At 41.0% G+C, this 14769-nt stretch overlaps 1 protein-coding gene across 4 annotated transcripts in view; it reads left to right on the top strand.

The window, feature by feature from the left end:
• Window positions 1–14769, top strand: part of RNF144B (ring finger protein 144B) — a 105781-nt gene that overhangs the window by 79529 nt on the left and 11483 nt on the right. For all 4 annotated transcript variants that reach the window (XM_045866315.3, XM_064597112.1, XM_045866314.3 and 1 more), the window contains one exon: window positions 14285–14489. In XM_045866315.3, coding sequence (XP_045722271.1) covers window positions 14285–14489 — 205 coding nt within the window. The remainder of the gene's footprint in view (window positions 1–14284; window positions 14490–14769) is intronic.

Raw genomic sequence — 14769 nt, 5'->3', positions numbered from 1 at the left:
CCAAGTAAGAGTAAATTTAAATTAATACAGTGTTACATAATGGAATTTACTTGATTGGCATAGTCTTTATCTAAATTGTATACCTCATTTTTACTCGGTAGACATCCTACCTCAAACTCAAGACTTATTAGCTGGGTGACTTTCAGGTCTATTCCGTGAAAGGTTTTTTTTCTTTGTTTGTTTGTTTTTAAGATTTTACTTATTTAAGAGAGAAAATGAGAGAGCACAACCGGGGAGGGAGGGGCCCAGAGAGAGGGATAAGCAGCCTCCCCATTGAGCAGGGAGCCTGATGTGGGGCTCGATCCAAGGATCCCAGGACCCCAAGATCATGACCTGAGCCGAAGGCAGATGCTTAACCGACTGAGCCACCCAGGCGTCCCTGCCATGAGAGTATTTTATGTGGAACTGTTTAGAATGGAATCTTGGAATGCTTTAAATACTAATGTTGTGAATGAGCTAAATGACTTAACTGGTGGAAAGTAAAACTCACCGGTGGGACTCTCAGCTAGAGTAGAGATTGTCATGGCTCTGGAAAAATGTAGAATCAGATCAGTGGCAGCCCTGTATCCGAATTCCAAAAATTTTCATTAGTTTTGCCCAATTCTTATTGCCTACCAAGTTCTCAGTTTTTAGTTGTCATCTGTGTTTTAATTGTCCTCTGCTTTATGTTATGTATATGGTTAGCTTGCCTTTTATAGCTTTGTTTTCATCTAAGTCTTCATGGGGAAAAATATTTCGAATAGGAATGAGCCTAAATCATCACTGTTTACATAAAGTGGAGAAACGGCATTTGGCATCGATTGGTTATTCTATGAATCCACTCTCCTTCCATCTGTGACTTTCCGTTGGCTACTGCCCTGTTTGTGGCTTTCCTTTTCTGTGTCAGGCTTCCAATATTAACAAAGAAAAGAGAATACTAAGTTTGGCATGTGTTAGTGATCGCTGCTGTGCTTTCTTCTCGTTCTCAAAGCACATGATGCCTGATGATTAATGTTAGAATTTTGCTTGTCTCTCGAATCTGCTTGCCCAGAATCTACTTTTTCAAAACAGTTTGGGTTTTTTTGGTTATTTTTTTTTTGAAAATTGGGTCAAGATTTTCCATCTCTACTCCTTAAGCACTTTTCCTATTTTTTTGTGACCTTGTTTTACTTATTATAGTTGCAAACTGCTTCCATGTCTTGGTAGGTTAACATGTCTGTTCTTGGATATTTGTATTATCATATAGCAGCTGGAAACTCCTACAAATGGTTCAAGTGTCATAGTGTTCTCCTTGGAAAAGAAGTGAAGTAAAATAGGAAGTTATTTTCCTGTTACCTGTTAATCCTACTGCATTCGCTCACATCTTCAGTATCTACTTTTTTGTGGACTGAGTATCTATTGTGTGCCAGGTGCATTTCTAGACTCTGCTGTAAGTCGCGGCTTCATCTTTCTCTGAAAGCCGTCTGTTCTCAGCATTTGTCCCAGCCTCCTTCCACTGTGAGTCTCAGCATTTATGATATGGCTCTTTGAGTTTCATCTCGTGCCTTTATCTGTCCTTGGGGAAATGCTCCCTGCCCCTCTTTTGTGTCCGATCATTGAAGGTTTTATCTCACCAGAGCTCCATGTGTGCTTATTTGGTTTCTTTTGGTGTTTTTCTTTTTAGGGCTGTGGGATACTTTAACGACCTTACTGTCAGTTTGGTTTGATTTTTTAACACCTCCCCACCTCTCATTAGGTATCTTCCTTTTCATAGTTTGTGATCACAAGCACATTCTTAGTGTGTGTGTGTGTGTGTGTGTGTGTGTGTGTGTGAGTGTGTGAGCTTTTGCCTGTTCTCTTTTTGAGCCTGCTTTTCTGGTGTTTTGCGGTAAATGTGTGACTAAGTCTAGGGTTTGCTTATGAAGCTGTTCTGTGCTTCTGGGCACTAACACTTTCTCCTCAGCTTCCTACTTCCTCTCCTTCACCATCAACTCTTTCTTGTGGGTCAGTTCTAAAAATCTAAAACAGTACCCTCTAGACATTTCAGCTAAAGAATGAACATATCTGCAAGAAAAGATATTTATCATGAGTAGGGTGGCATTTCTAAAGGGGACCCAAATGAGAGGCACAGTGTGAAGTGTTTGCCTCTCCCTGTGTGCACTTCATTTCCTCATCTATAAAAGGGGGATAATAATGGAAGGCTTATGCTAGGGCTGTTGTAAAGAGTGAGTTAATATTGTGTGTCTGTCACCGTGCGCACTCAATAAATTACTGTCATTATTGTGTTGTTGTTTTTGTTATTCATCCCTACCACTACCGCATCTTATCTTTATCCCAGTTTTCTAAACTAAATGAAGAAGGCATCTTCTAGAATCCAGATCATACCTCGACTGAGTGTATAACACAATAATACCACTTTTGTTCCCTTTTCATCGTAATCCGTATCTTTTTCAGCATGTTTCTACCCTTATTGTCCTAGATTCTAAAGTGTTGTATGGCACCGTGGTAAGAAAGCGAATTCCTTATACCACCGGCCATATCCGGTTCCTTCATGCTGTTACTCAAAGCATAAATCCACCTTCTCTGTCTGCCTCCAAGGAGATCATGACTTGCTGACCTGGAACATTCAAAGTGGCTGCTTTAAAGAGAAAGCGTTCCTGTGCTGATAGTGGAAATGGAAATCTATTTAATAACATGATTATGTTTTTACATAGAGAATGGTATTCTAGGAGAAAAAACAGCCCAGTCCCAGCAAATACTCACTAACCATAAGTAAAGCAAACTCCTAACTTCTGTGGGTTTTAACAAACCAGCGTTAGACTAGATAAACTCAGACGTTTCCAGGTTTGAAATTCTGTGCTTCTCCTCAGCAATCTTGACAGCATCCCCTCTCCTCATGGCCACATCTGTTGGAGTTTATTTACTATGGCAGATGTTAATTCTGATCAGTATAGTTTAATTGCATTTTAACTATTTACAGAAGACCTTTGTTCTTTGAGATATCAGAAAGCAAATTAACTTTGGCATAATTAAAAATGCAGTGGGTCATAAAAGTTAAAACAGTTTTATTTTAGCTGATAATTAGCTTGGATGTATCATGTTTCCCACAATAAGAAATCATGGGCTATCTTTTTTGGCACAGTTTCACGGTGGAGGAAAACCCACTCGTGTTAGTTAAGAGAATTTACAACAATAAAAAGCAAACTCTGCATACCTAATGCTGATAGTTTCAGTTGGGGAAACCAAGGGTCTTGAGATCAGTTTTTGAAAACTGAAGGCGATCACTGGGGTCAGACATGGCCCTTAGGTCTCATGGCAGTTTTATTTTCTCAGAATGTTTCTATTTCTCAATAATTGTCAGGATACAGAAGTAGAAATAGCTTTAAATAGCATTTCCTGCCTTGCATAATTTATATGAACAAGCAGTCTTAGATCAGTCATGGAGCTTTACTCCAGTAATCAGTTTTAATTTTCATAAGTAAATTCTGGTTGAAGTTTGTGAATTTGTCTGTCTCTGATGTAAGTCCATTACATTTAATCACTGCTAAATCATGTTCATGTCAAAGTGCAGGGGGCACCACTGGGAATGATTTACACCGGCCCCTGGTTTCTCTTTTTCTAGATTCCCGAACTTAGCCCCATCTCAGAGCTACATGAAGCTTTCATCACTGCTGATGCAGGAGAAATTAGTTGAATATGCATGAGTTCATTTTCTTCCAACTTTGGAATAGAAATTTGAAGGAGGAAGAAACTAAACCTTAAACTTTTGGGATAGGGGCGCCTGGGTGGCTCAGTTGGTTAAGCGACTGCCTTCGGCTCAGGTCATGATCCTGGAGTTCCGGGATCGAGTCCTGCATCAGCGGGGAGTCTGCTTCTCCCTCTGACCCTCCCCCCTCTCATGCTCTCTCTCAAATAAATAAATAAATAAAATCTTAAAAAAAAAAACAAAAAACTTTAGGGATAATTGTACATTTTGTTTATCTACCTAAAAACTCTGTTTCTGAGGCCAAGAGCCAGGAGTTAGAATTGAATTCACAATAATAGTAATAAAAAGTGTACTTTTTTAAAACCTGTACCTGTATAGGGTTAATGCAAAATTTTTAAAACACTTTTTATTACAACCCCCCCCCCGCCCCCGTCTTCTGACTCCTCTCAGCTCTTTGGGGTGGAGTCAAGAGTGAGGGGAGGAAGCCCTTGTTCACGGACAGCAGTTTGGCTTCCACCTGGTGTCCATCAGTTGGTTCTTCTTTGGTTTAGTTTAGGACTGCTAATATCTGATGCCCCTTCAGTATTTTTTCCTTTTCTGGTAATCTGGCCTCTAGGTTCCATCCGTGGTACATCCTGTTACCTGACAGAAATAAAGCAAAATTGTGCTCTTCATGGCATATTGAAATTTTAGTAATTCTTAAATAAAATGACTCTTTTAGCTTCTATGGACACTGACTTGGGGCTGCTCTTCTAGGAGCCGGGCTGACGAGCAATCTGAAGAGCAGATGTTGTGCTCTTCAGTGTAATCTGGCCAGACTTGTGTGTGTGAACCCCTGTTCTTTTGGGAGGTGCTCTTCTCCAAGAGACTCCAAGGTGCCCTATACAAAAATCTCCCTGTTCCTGTTGTTTCCATTTCTGTTCGCGGGAAATATCTGAATGCAGGGCCGAGCAATATAGAACCTTGCTCTGTATGCCGCCATTATCTTTTATTACCATCGTCTATTGATCTGATACCATTTCTTACACTTCTGTTACGTTGCTTCTTCATTTATTCCATAAATACTACATTCCAGGAAGCTTTCTAGATCAGTGCTTGTTGACTTGAGATGACTGCAACCAACTGCATCTTGAGATGACTGCAACCAACTGCATCTTGAGATGACTGCAACCAACTGCATCTTGAGATGACTGCAACCAAGGAAGTCTTGGCTGTTTCACCTTCAAAGTATGCTCCAAATTGTCAGTACTTTCACCGCTAACATCTACTCCAGTGTATCGTCTTAGATTAGATCACCGTAATATCTGTGTTGCCACTTTGTTCCACCACCATCCATTCTCCCTACAGTAGCCAGAGTCATCTTCTAAGAACGGTAATCATATCACGGCTCTCCCCTAACCAAGAAGGCACTCCCCTGTCTTCCGCGGTGCTGCCCGTGGAGGTGGCAGCCATCTCCTATTCGGCATCATGGCTGCCCTCAGACCTCTGGTGAAGCCCAAGATTGTTTTTTTTTTTTTTTTTTTTTTTTTTAAGATTTTATTTATTTATTTGAGACAGAGAGAATGAGAGAGAGAGCACATGAGAGGGGGGAGGGTCAGAGGGAGAAGCAGGCTCCCCGCCGAGCAGGGAGCCCGACGCGGGACTCGATCCAGGGACTCCAGGATCATGACCTGAGCTGAAGGCAGTCGCTCAACCAACTGAGCCACCCAGGCGCCCCGAAGCCCAAGATTGTTAAAAAGAGGACCAAGAAGTTCATCTGGCCCCAGTCAGACCAATATGTCAAAATTAAGTGCAGCTGTTGGAAACCCAGAGGCATTGACAGTAGGGTGCACAGAAGAATCAAGGGCTGGATCTTGATGCCCAACACTGGTTATGGGAGCAACAAGAAAACAAAGCACAGGCTGTCCGGTGGCTTTCAGAAGTTCCTAGTCTACAACGTCAAGAGCTTGAAGAGCTGCTGATGTGCAACAAATCTTACTGTGCAGAGATTGCTCAAAATGTCTCCTCTAAGAGCCTCAAAGCCATTGTGGAAAGAGCAGTCCCGCTGGCCTTCACAGTCAACAATCCCAATGCTATAGCCTGCATAGTGAAGAAAATGAATAGACAGCTTATGTGTACACTGTATTTGTGTTAATTAAACTACCAAAAAAAAAAAAAAAAGGCATCCCCCACCAGTGGCTTCTCATCATGCTTAGGCCTTATCATCATCATCTGTGATCAGGCCCTTGATGACTATTCCCACATTATGTCCTATGACTCTGCTCACTTGGCTCCTTGTAAAATTTCATGTATAAATGCCTTATTACATGTGTAAATCTCTTCTTTTGCATCATTTGGATATAAGTTGGAAATCTTTCAGATCAAAATTGGATTGGCTGCTTATTCATGGTTTTAACCTATCGACTTAAATGTGTTTTTTAAAAATGGACAGCTATAAATAACTCTCAGAAGCAGAAGTAATGTTTGCTCAGTGTCATCTGGTTCTCTCACAAATGTAACAGCTCCAGAGGCTTATCTCCAGCAATTCTAACCAAATTAATAGTTACCCAGTTGAAAAAGCAGAAAGTGTGCTTTTGAGTAGACAGGTCTCTGTCATGAATCAAAAATAAAGAAGGCAGAGGAAAAAAACACATCATTTAAGTATTTTTTGTACTTTCAGGCCCAGAGGCACCAATATACTTTTTCTTCTCATTCAAAAATGTCCTTCATGAATTTCTATACTTCTATGGAAATGTGCTTCTGTGTGCTGTTTGACTGCAAGGGATAAATCTCTTTAAGCCTATCTCCATCTCCAGTTAGAGAAATTGAGTCACTACTCTTTTGAATGTTCTGTTAAGTCCTTGTTAACTTACTCAGCTCCTTATGGTAATACAGAAATGTAAAGCTGAGGGGACTGTCAGGAATTTGGCTAGATTTGTCTTTTTGCCCCAGAGTAGTTATTTACTCTGCTCTTAATGGTTTATCAGGAAGACAATGGCACACCTCCTTTGGCAAGTATCTTTTACATAACCAGAACAGTATTTCAAAGCTGTAGGATAAGGTCAAGTACTTGTGTAAAGAATATCTGTGCCCCAAAACAAACATTACATAAACATGTGATATTGTATTGCTACTGTGGGTGCTTCCTGTGTTGAGGGACAATTCTCTAAGCTTTAATCACGTCAGATTCTAACTAGCCATGCTTTTTTTTTTTTTTTTTTAAAGATTTTATGTATTTATTCATGAGAGAGAGAGAGAGAGGCAGAGGGAGAAGCAGGCTCCCAAGGAGCAGGGAGCCCAATGCGGGACTCGATCCCAGGACCCTGGGATCATGACCTGAGCCGAAGGCAGACGCTTAACCATCTGAGCCACCCAGGCGCCCTAGCCATGCTTTTTTATTTAAACTCTTTAAAAGAGTGGCTGATGATCCAGCAATTGCACTAGGAAGTATTTTCCCAAAGGATACCAAAAAATAGACTTGAAGGGACACATGCACCCTGAGGTTTATAGCAGCATTATCAACAATAGCCAAGTTATGGGAAGAGCCCAAATGTCCATTCACAGATGAATGGATAAAGAAGATGTGGTGTATATGTACAATGGAATATTACTCCACCACAAAAAAAAAAGAACCATTTACAACAACATGGATGGAGCTAGACAGTATTATGCTAATAAGCAAAATAAGTCAGAAAAAGTCAAATACCCTATGCTTTCACTAATATGTGCAATTTAAGAAACAAAACAGATGAACAGGGGGAGAAAAAAGAGGCAAACCAGGAAACAGACTCTTAACTACAGGGAACAAACTGAGGGTTACTGGAGGGGAAACGGACGTTGGGATGGGTTAAATGGGTGATGGGGACTAGGGAGGGCACTTGTTAGGATGAGCACTGAGTGTTGTATGTAAGTGATGAATCACTAAATTCTACACTTCCAAGTAAATATTACAATGTACGTTAACTAACTGGAATTTAAATAAAAACTTAAAAACAAATAAATAAAAGGGTGGCTGAAGGGGGGCTCTCTTTGAGAGAAGTAATTGGTTTAAATTAGTAGATATCTGTCCTCTGTTTTCTCCCGTGACCCTCTGTATTTATAAAGGAAAAAATTTTGACCTGCTGGGTGGACAGGAGTGTACTGAGTGCATCACATCTGATTGGCACTGTGAAGGGTGCTTGGAAATCAGATAGGGAGATCCAGAAATATTTACTTGTGACATGCTATGGTTCTAAGTGGGAGAAACAGCCTACCTGTCCTCTAGGGTAGCTCTCACTGGAGTTAAAGATCCCAGTCAGATGTACAAAAAGCAATTAATGAACAATAAACGGGAATATGACCAAATACCAAATGCTCTTTAGAAGAGGAAGCTACGTACCCATCGGAGACATGAGAGGTTCCTTCAGGTATAAGTACTTTTCTATATGTAGAATGCTCGGGAAGGGGAAAAGACTGGCCAGCAAATATAGCCAAAGGAACTGCCACTGTTGTAGTTTCAGTTTCTCTTCTTCTTGTGCTAAGTTCTGTTCTTTGGTTGCCCACTCTGTGCCCCCCACTTGACGGTGTTGAAGTAGGGTTTATATATTTAAGTATTTGCTGTCAATTTGTTCAGTGATATGTTGGTAAGCAGATTTGGGGGGGAGTGGGGAGGCTCTGATTTATAGTGTTTGCCAATTTCCGTGGTGTAAATACTCTCATCGTGGCTGATTTCTCAAGTGGGAGGTCACTGAATACAAAGTTGAGAGAAGGTGGAGTAGATTCTTGAATGCAGGCAAGACCCCACTTTAGGGGCGCCTGGGTGGCTCAGTTGGTTAAGTGACTGCCTTCGGCTCAGGTCATGATCCTGGAGTCCCGGGATCGAGTCCTGCATCGGGCTCCCTGCTCGGCGGGGAGCCTGCTTCTCCCTCTGACCCTCCTCCCTCTCATGCTCTCTGTCTCTCATTCTCTCTGTCTCAAATAAATAAATAAAATCTTTAAAAAAAAAAAAAGACCCCACTTTAGGAGGCAACTGCTCATGTTCTTGCTCGGTGTCTTCTTAAATACAGAGTCTTTATTCCAATATCTGGAAGGAGACTGTTCTTTCCCTTTTCTACCTTACACACTCTGGCTGCCTACAGAGTTGCTATTCCAGGGACTGTTTGTTTTTTAAATCTCTGTTTATGTGGTGCTTTAGCTCTCTCGAACTTAATCTCTTTGTGTTTTATCTCAGCATGTGCCATCTGCTTTGTTCTGTGATTAGGAATGACCAGTTTTACTTCCTGAGTTGGGAGCTGATTAAAAGGGAAAACTTCATTGTGGAAGAAAAGCATTAATATATTTCTGTATTAAAAAAACTTTCTGTATATTAAACATTCCTTACCTCCACTCCTAAAAGCTGCTCACAGATAATAATAATTTCATTTATGTTATCTTGTGGGGTGCTCTGTCAGTTATTACATTCTTGGTTTTTTGGGTTTTTTTTTTACATTTTATTTTAAACATCTCTTGTCCTTTTCACACTGAGATTTCTGAGAAGCAAACCTCTATTTTCATCTCTGTAAGCCCAGGGTCTCTAAAAAGTCCCTGAAATTGATCATTTGTTGAATGAACAATGAGTAATAGCCATTTGCCTAAGTTTTCAGGCATATCATCACAAGAAGTCAAGCCTAAAGAAGTTTGGAATAGTCCAGATTAAAGCAAGATTGAGACTTAGTCATGGCGTGGGTTCTGTAAACAAGTACATACCGGAGAAATCCAGAACTGAATCTTAGACACCATCCACTGATGGAACCAAAGGAAGCAGTATTGATGTGAAAGGAGAAGGAAGGTTGTGGGAAGAAAATAGAGAGGCTGGTGCCTTATGGAAGAGAGCTACAAGAGTATCAGAAAGAAGATGGAATGAGAAACATTTGCTGGATATGAGTAGAGGGATGGCAGTTTTAACTTTCAGAGAGTAGTTTATTAATGAGCTGGGAATAAAAACTTTAGAGACTTAAGGAGGATATGAGGGGATTGGAATGAGAATCAGTGAATGTGGATCACTTATCCAAGGACTGACATGAGACAGGAAGGTGAAATGGATGTTAGGTACAGGGAGACAGTAGGTTGGGCTCTAGCAAGGGTAATTATTATCCATTTTAATGTTAGACATTTTTTTTCATTGTCACCCTTATAAGTGACGCTTCATAAAGGAGGTTTAATTTTGAAAGCGCTATATGTAAATTTCCATGTTTTGTCAAGCTGGTGTCTTTCCAAATGTAGAGAGCCTAATTGAGGTGGGTGGAGATATAAAGTCTAATAATGATCGTAACATACTTTCAACCCCAGGACTGGTATTGGATGATTTTAGTGTGCCATGTACATCTGTTGATGAGAGTCCTAGAAGAGAATGGAAAATAAATTCCAGTGCAAGGCAATTCAAGATGGTATTAGTAGTGGATGTATTGTAAGTCAATTGTTAGCAGAGGAGTATATCTAGCTTTTGCAAAAACCAAGAATGACTGCTTTAAATCAACAGGAAGCATCCCATCACTGTGTCAGGTATATTGGGGCACACAAATAAAATAAGTAGCCCTTGCCTACAACCTAAAGAGAGAAAGGTCATCTCCATGAAGTGACTAGAGCACAGCAATGAACAAGATACGGATTCTGTGACACCAAAATTAAGACCAAGTATGTAGTAGGTACTTTAAAGAAGGTCCTTTAAGAATGCATAGGCTATAACTCGGTTACAGATGAAAGGATTTTTAGGGTAAGGAAAAGCATAGAATGAGAATTGTACACATGGAGAAGAATGTGAAACAGAGGGGAAATCTGAATACAGAAAGTAGATGATTTTCCAGAAGACAGCTTAGATCCAGAATTATTAGTCTGCTGTTCATATACCAGATTGATAGTAGCCTTTTATTTTTTAAATTTTTAAAAAGATTTATTTATTTTAAAGATTTTATTTATTTGAGAGAGAGAGTGAGAGCGAGAGGGAGAAGCAGACTCCTCGCTGAGCAGTAGGCCAGATGTGGGGCTCAATCCCAGGACCCTGAAATCATGACCTGAGCCTAAGGCAGATTGCTTAACAGACTCAGCCACCCAGGCGCCCTTATTTATTTATTTTAGAGAGAGTGTGCAAGCACAGGGGGCGGCGGGGGTGGGATGCAGGGGGAAGGGGCAGAGAGGGAGAGAGAGAGAATCTTGAGCAGACTCCCCACTGAGCGCAGAGCCTGAAGCCGGGCTCGATCTCCTGACCCTGAGATCATGACCTGAGCCCAAACCAAGAGTCAGACGCCCAACAGACTGAGCCACCCAGGGCCTTTTAAAACTAGCTTTAAAAAATTATAGAAGTAGTATTTGCTCCTGTTTCTTTTTAAATTCAAGTTTAGGGGCACCTGGGTGGCTCAGTTGGTTAAGTGGCTGCTTTTGGCTCAGATCATGATCTCAGGGTCCTGGGATTGAGTCCTGCGTTGGGCTCCTTGCTCAGTGGGGGGTTTGCTTCCTCTGCCCCCTCAACTCATGCTCTCTCTCTTTCTGTCTCAAATAAATAAAATACATAAAATATTTTTTAAAAATTAATTCAAGTTTAGTATTAAAGTAAATCTTTGCCTCCTCTCCCAACCCCTGACCTTTACTCAAGGATAACTGTTTTTATGCTTCTTAGATATTCTGAAAATGTTAAAATATATTTCTCTCTATATATATTCTTATAAACATGGTTCATTTATACTCTTCCTCAATCCGCATTTTTTAATTGGCAGTATAACTTTGGGATCTTTCCATATCGTCACGTTGATTCACCTTATTTTAGAGCTACATAGTGTTCAACTATATGGATGTACCTTATTTGTCTACTAACCCACACAAAAACCTTATGGGTCTGGCATAGTGTGTTAATTTTTTTTAAAAGGTTAATAAATAATAAAAATAAATTTTTATTATGGTAGATAAGGTTTTCTACGGGACAATATGTGTAGTATATATTTTATTTCTATTTGCATACACACATTTCCATGTGCCTCACCTATAACCTCGGGTTGGAAAAGACTTTAAAACTACGTGCCGCAGGGGAAGAACAGTCCTTGTCTGACCTGGGCATTTGCTCACTATTGCTAGAGGTAACCTTATGGGTTGAGATGCTTTCATCTGCAAGGAACAGAATGCCGGACTTAGAAGTGCCTTAACCAGTGAAGGCGCTGAATTACCTTGCACACAGGAAATCCAGAGGTAGGCTGTTGCAGGTGTGGTTGATGTAGCGGCTCAACTTCTCCAACTCATGTAATTTTCCCCTCAGAGTTCCCAGAGTTGTCTTGGCCCAGGCATCACGGCTTCCCACGGCTGTGTTCAAAGGCACACAGACTGAAGGGAGATTCTTGCCTAAGGATCCAGAAGAAATCTAGTCCCAGAAGCCCCTTGACGGACCTCCCCTCACCTCCCTTGGGCCAGAACCAGGTCACATGACCACACCGTGGCTGCATGGAAGGTTGAGCGTGCAAGTCTGCGGTGTTCTGTGTCCATGAACATGAGTGTTCTCAGCGAGGTGGAGTGGAAGGAGTTGGGACAGACGTTGCCTGGATAATGCAGAGGTGGCTTGAGTAGCCGATACCATTTTTGGATAGAGTTAAAATCCATCTCCTGGTAACTCGACTTTGGGTGTTGGTTAAGCTCTCTAAGCTATTCCTAAAGAACAAGACTTCTAACGAAATAAGTAGAAAGCTGTAATGTCTCTCTTTTGCCCCTTCCACCACCCTCCTTTGCATGATCATTTCTGTACTGTCAAAGTGGAGAAAAATACAGAGCATCACTGTTTTCTGTGGCTCAGACTCTTCCCTTGCTTTTTCATTGGACTGTGTATCAGCTGCTTTGCTTCCTAAGGTTTTTGTTGTTGTTGTTTTTTTATGGGAATTCATCAAAATTTGTAACTGCTCCCGTATTTATTGTTTCTGCTTTTATTGTGGCAATCAAGATACATGAAATAATAAGTTGGTAGAAACAAACAGGTCAGAATTTCTACCAAATAATTTGGATTAGAATTATGAGGACAAGTTGTATCCTTGTATCTTTTTAGGGTGATCTGCAGGGATGCTACAAATTTAACTATAATATGTGTCTTTCCTTTCTCTTCTGTATTGTCAGTCTTTTAAAAGACCCGTGATTTAGAATGGGTGGTTAAGTAGGTAGGTGATGTGGGTATCCTTAGCTCTAATTTATATACCAGACTTCATTTCTCTGGACTTAGTATTTGTGAAGCAGTTATAAGAGTTTGGAAAAAAGTATCAATGGTGTGGAAATAAAAGGTCAGACCTTGGAGCATAGGTGTATGTCACTGTCCCCTTGACTTTCTAACTAGCCTGTCCCAAACTTTCAGGGATTTCTTTCAAGGGCCCATCTCTCTTGGGGTCTGAGCACCTTTGAATCATAGGCTTCCCTTTTCTGATTTTATTTGGCTCATCATTCTCCAACCCCTATTCCCCAGAATCATTAGGTAAGAAAATATGTGTAAGGATGCTCTTTTTGAATGAAAACCTATAATAAGCATGGATCTGATTGTTGCCTTTTCTAGATGAGAGATTAATGGAGACAGTGTTTGCTGGAACATTTTGGACTTATTTCCCCTGATACTGAATTTGTAAAATTATTACCTTTAAAACTAAGCTCATACTTAATGCCTTCATTTCCTTTGCGCACCACTCTTTCGGTCTGTTTCCCTCCTGTGTGGGAATTTCCAAGAATCATAAGCCTTAGGAGGTTTAAAACTGGAATCTCATCGGTTTAAAATTTGCAAAATACATTGGTTCAGAGAAAAAAGGGCTACTCTACTCTACTCAAATAACATCATTTTCACATGATATATTCCCTTAAAGGTCACATTATAAGACAAGAATGTGAGGTCTGTTATTGAATAGAAAAATGGAAAACCGCACAAGATTTGTAAACGTTTGAATAGAATGACAGTCGGCTTACCCCCAACTCCATATTCTTCCTATTCTTTCCTGGATGTGGCTGGTGTAGTGTATAACTGACTATCATTTTATGGTTTGTGAAACCTTTTGATTTTAGAGCATGTGAGTCTTTTACAAATGTCTCTAACATATGGTAGGACAACGGAATATCCAAATTGACAGCCAATCTGACTTCTTGGCTAAGCCACACCAGGCACTGTTTGGTCCCTATTTGATTTCTTTCTTGTTCTTTCAGTTCCCTCTAAAAAATAGTAAGGAAACCTCACTACCTATTTCTCAGTCCCGGAGAGGACAAAATCCTTTTTAAATTTCTTTTTTCCTTTTGCTTCAGTAGGACCTTCAGGTCCAATTTTCCTCCAAGACAATGCCCCAAATAATTGTAGCAGGGACTTGAGATTTTTGCCTACTTTGAGTGCTGAAAGGTGAGAAGTATTCCAAAAGAATTGCCAAGTTTGGTTAGTGAGAACACTCCCTGTCTGTTCATAAGGGCAGTGGTGGCCTCTTCCACTAGCATCTACTTTGAGAAACATGGCAGGGCTGAGTGACCTTGAAGGTTTGGGTCCATTATGAAGACCAAGAGTAGAAATCACTGCCCTCAGTGGTACTAACCTTCCATAAATATTAGCCTATAAAAGAGAAGAACGGAGGGGAGAAAGCCTGGGCCTGTATGAAAGACACACAGACCGTCCCATTTTCTTTGTTTGCGCTTTAGAAGTCCACCTGGACCCCTACCGAACATGGTGCCCTGTGGCAGACTGTCAAACGGTGTGCCCTGTTGCCTCCAGTGACCCGGGACAGCCTGTGCGCGTGGAGTGCCCTTCCTGTCACCTGAAGTTCTGCTCCTGTTGCAAGGATGCTTGGCACGCAGAAGTCTCCTGTAGAGATGGTCAGCCCATCGTCCTACCAACAGAGCACGGGTAAGAAAGGAAGCCGTCTTTGGGATTCGTCACCGGTTTTCTCAGAAAGCCCAAATAGGTGGCCTGGAGAAGGAGTTCTTTTGTGATGGAATTTAGAGATTAGTTATTTCCCTGGGGAACTTCCCTGAGACGTGTCTCCGAATTGGGAAGTTGCTAACAAAGAGTAACTGACAGAGCCTTTCTGAGGGACTTTTAGGTATTGACCCTTGGACAGTCTCCCTGAGACTGCTGAAATTAGGGTTTGTAAACATTTTGATTCCTCTTCAGGGAGGGGGAGGCA

This window comes from Mirounga angustirostris, unplaced genomic scaffold (assembly GCF_029215605.1).
Source record: "Mirounga angustirostris isolate CCGP_5_RB_7025 unplaced genomic scaffold, mMirAng1.0.hap1 SCAF_8, whole genome shotgun sequence".
Classification (NCBI taxonomy): Eukaryota; Metazoa; Chordata; class Mammalia; order Carnivora; family Phocidae; genus Mirounga; species Mirounga angustirostris.
This window is presented reverse-complemented; position numbering and strand designations above follow the sequence as displayed.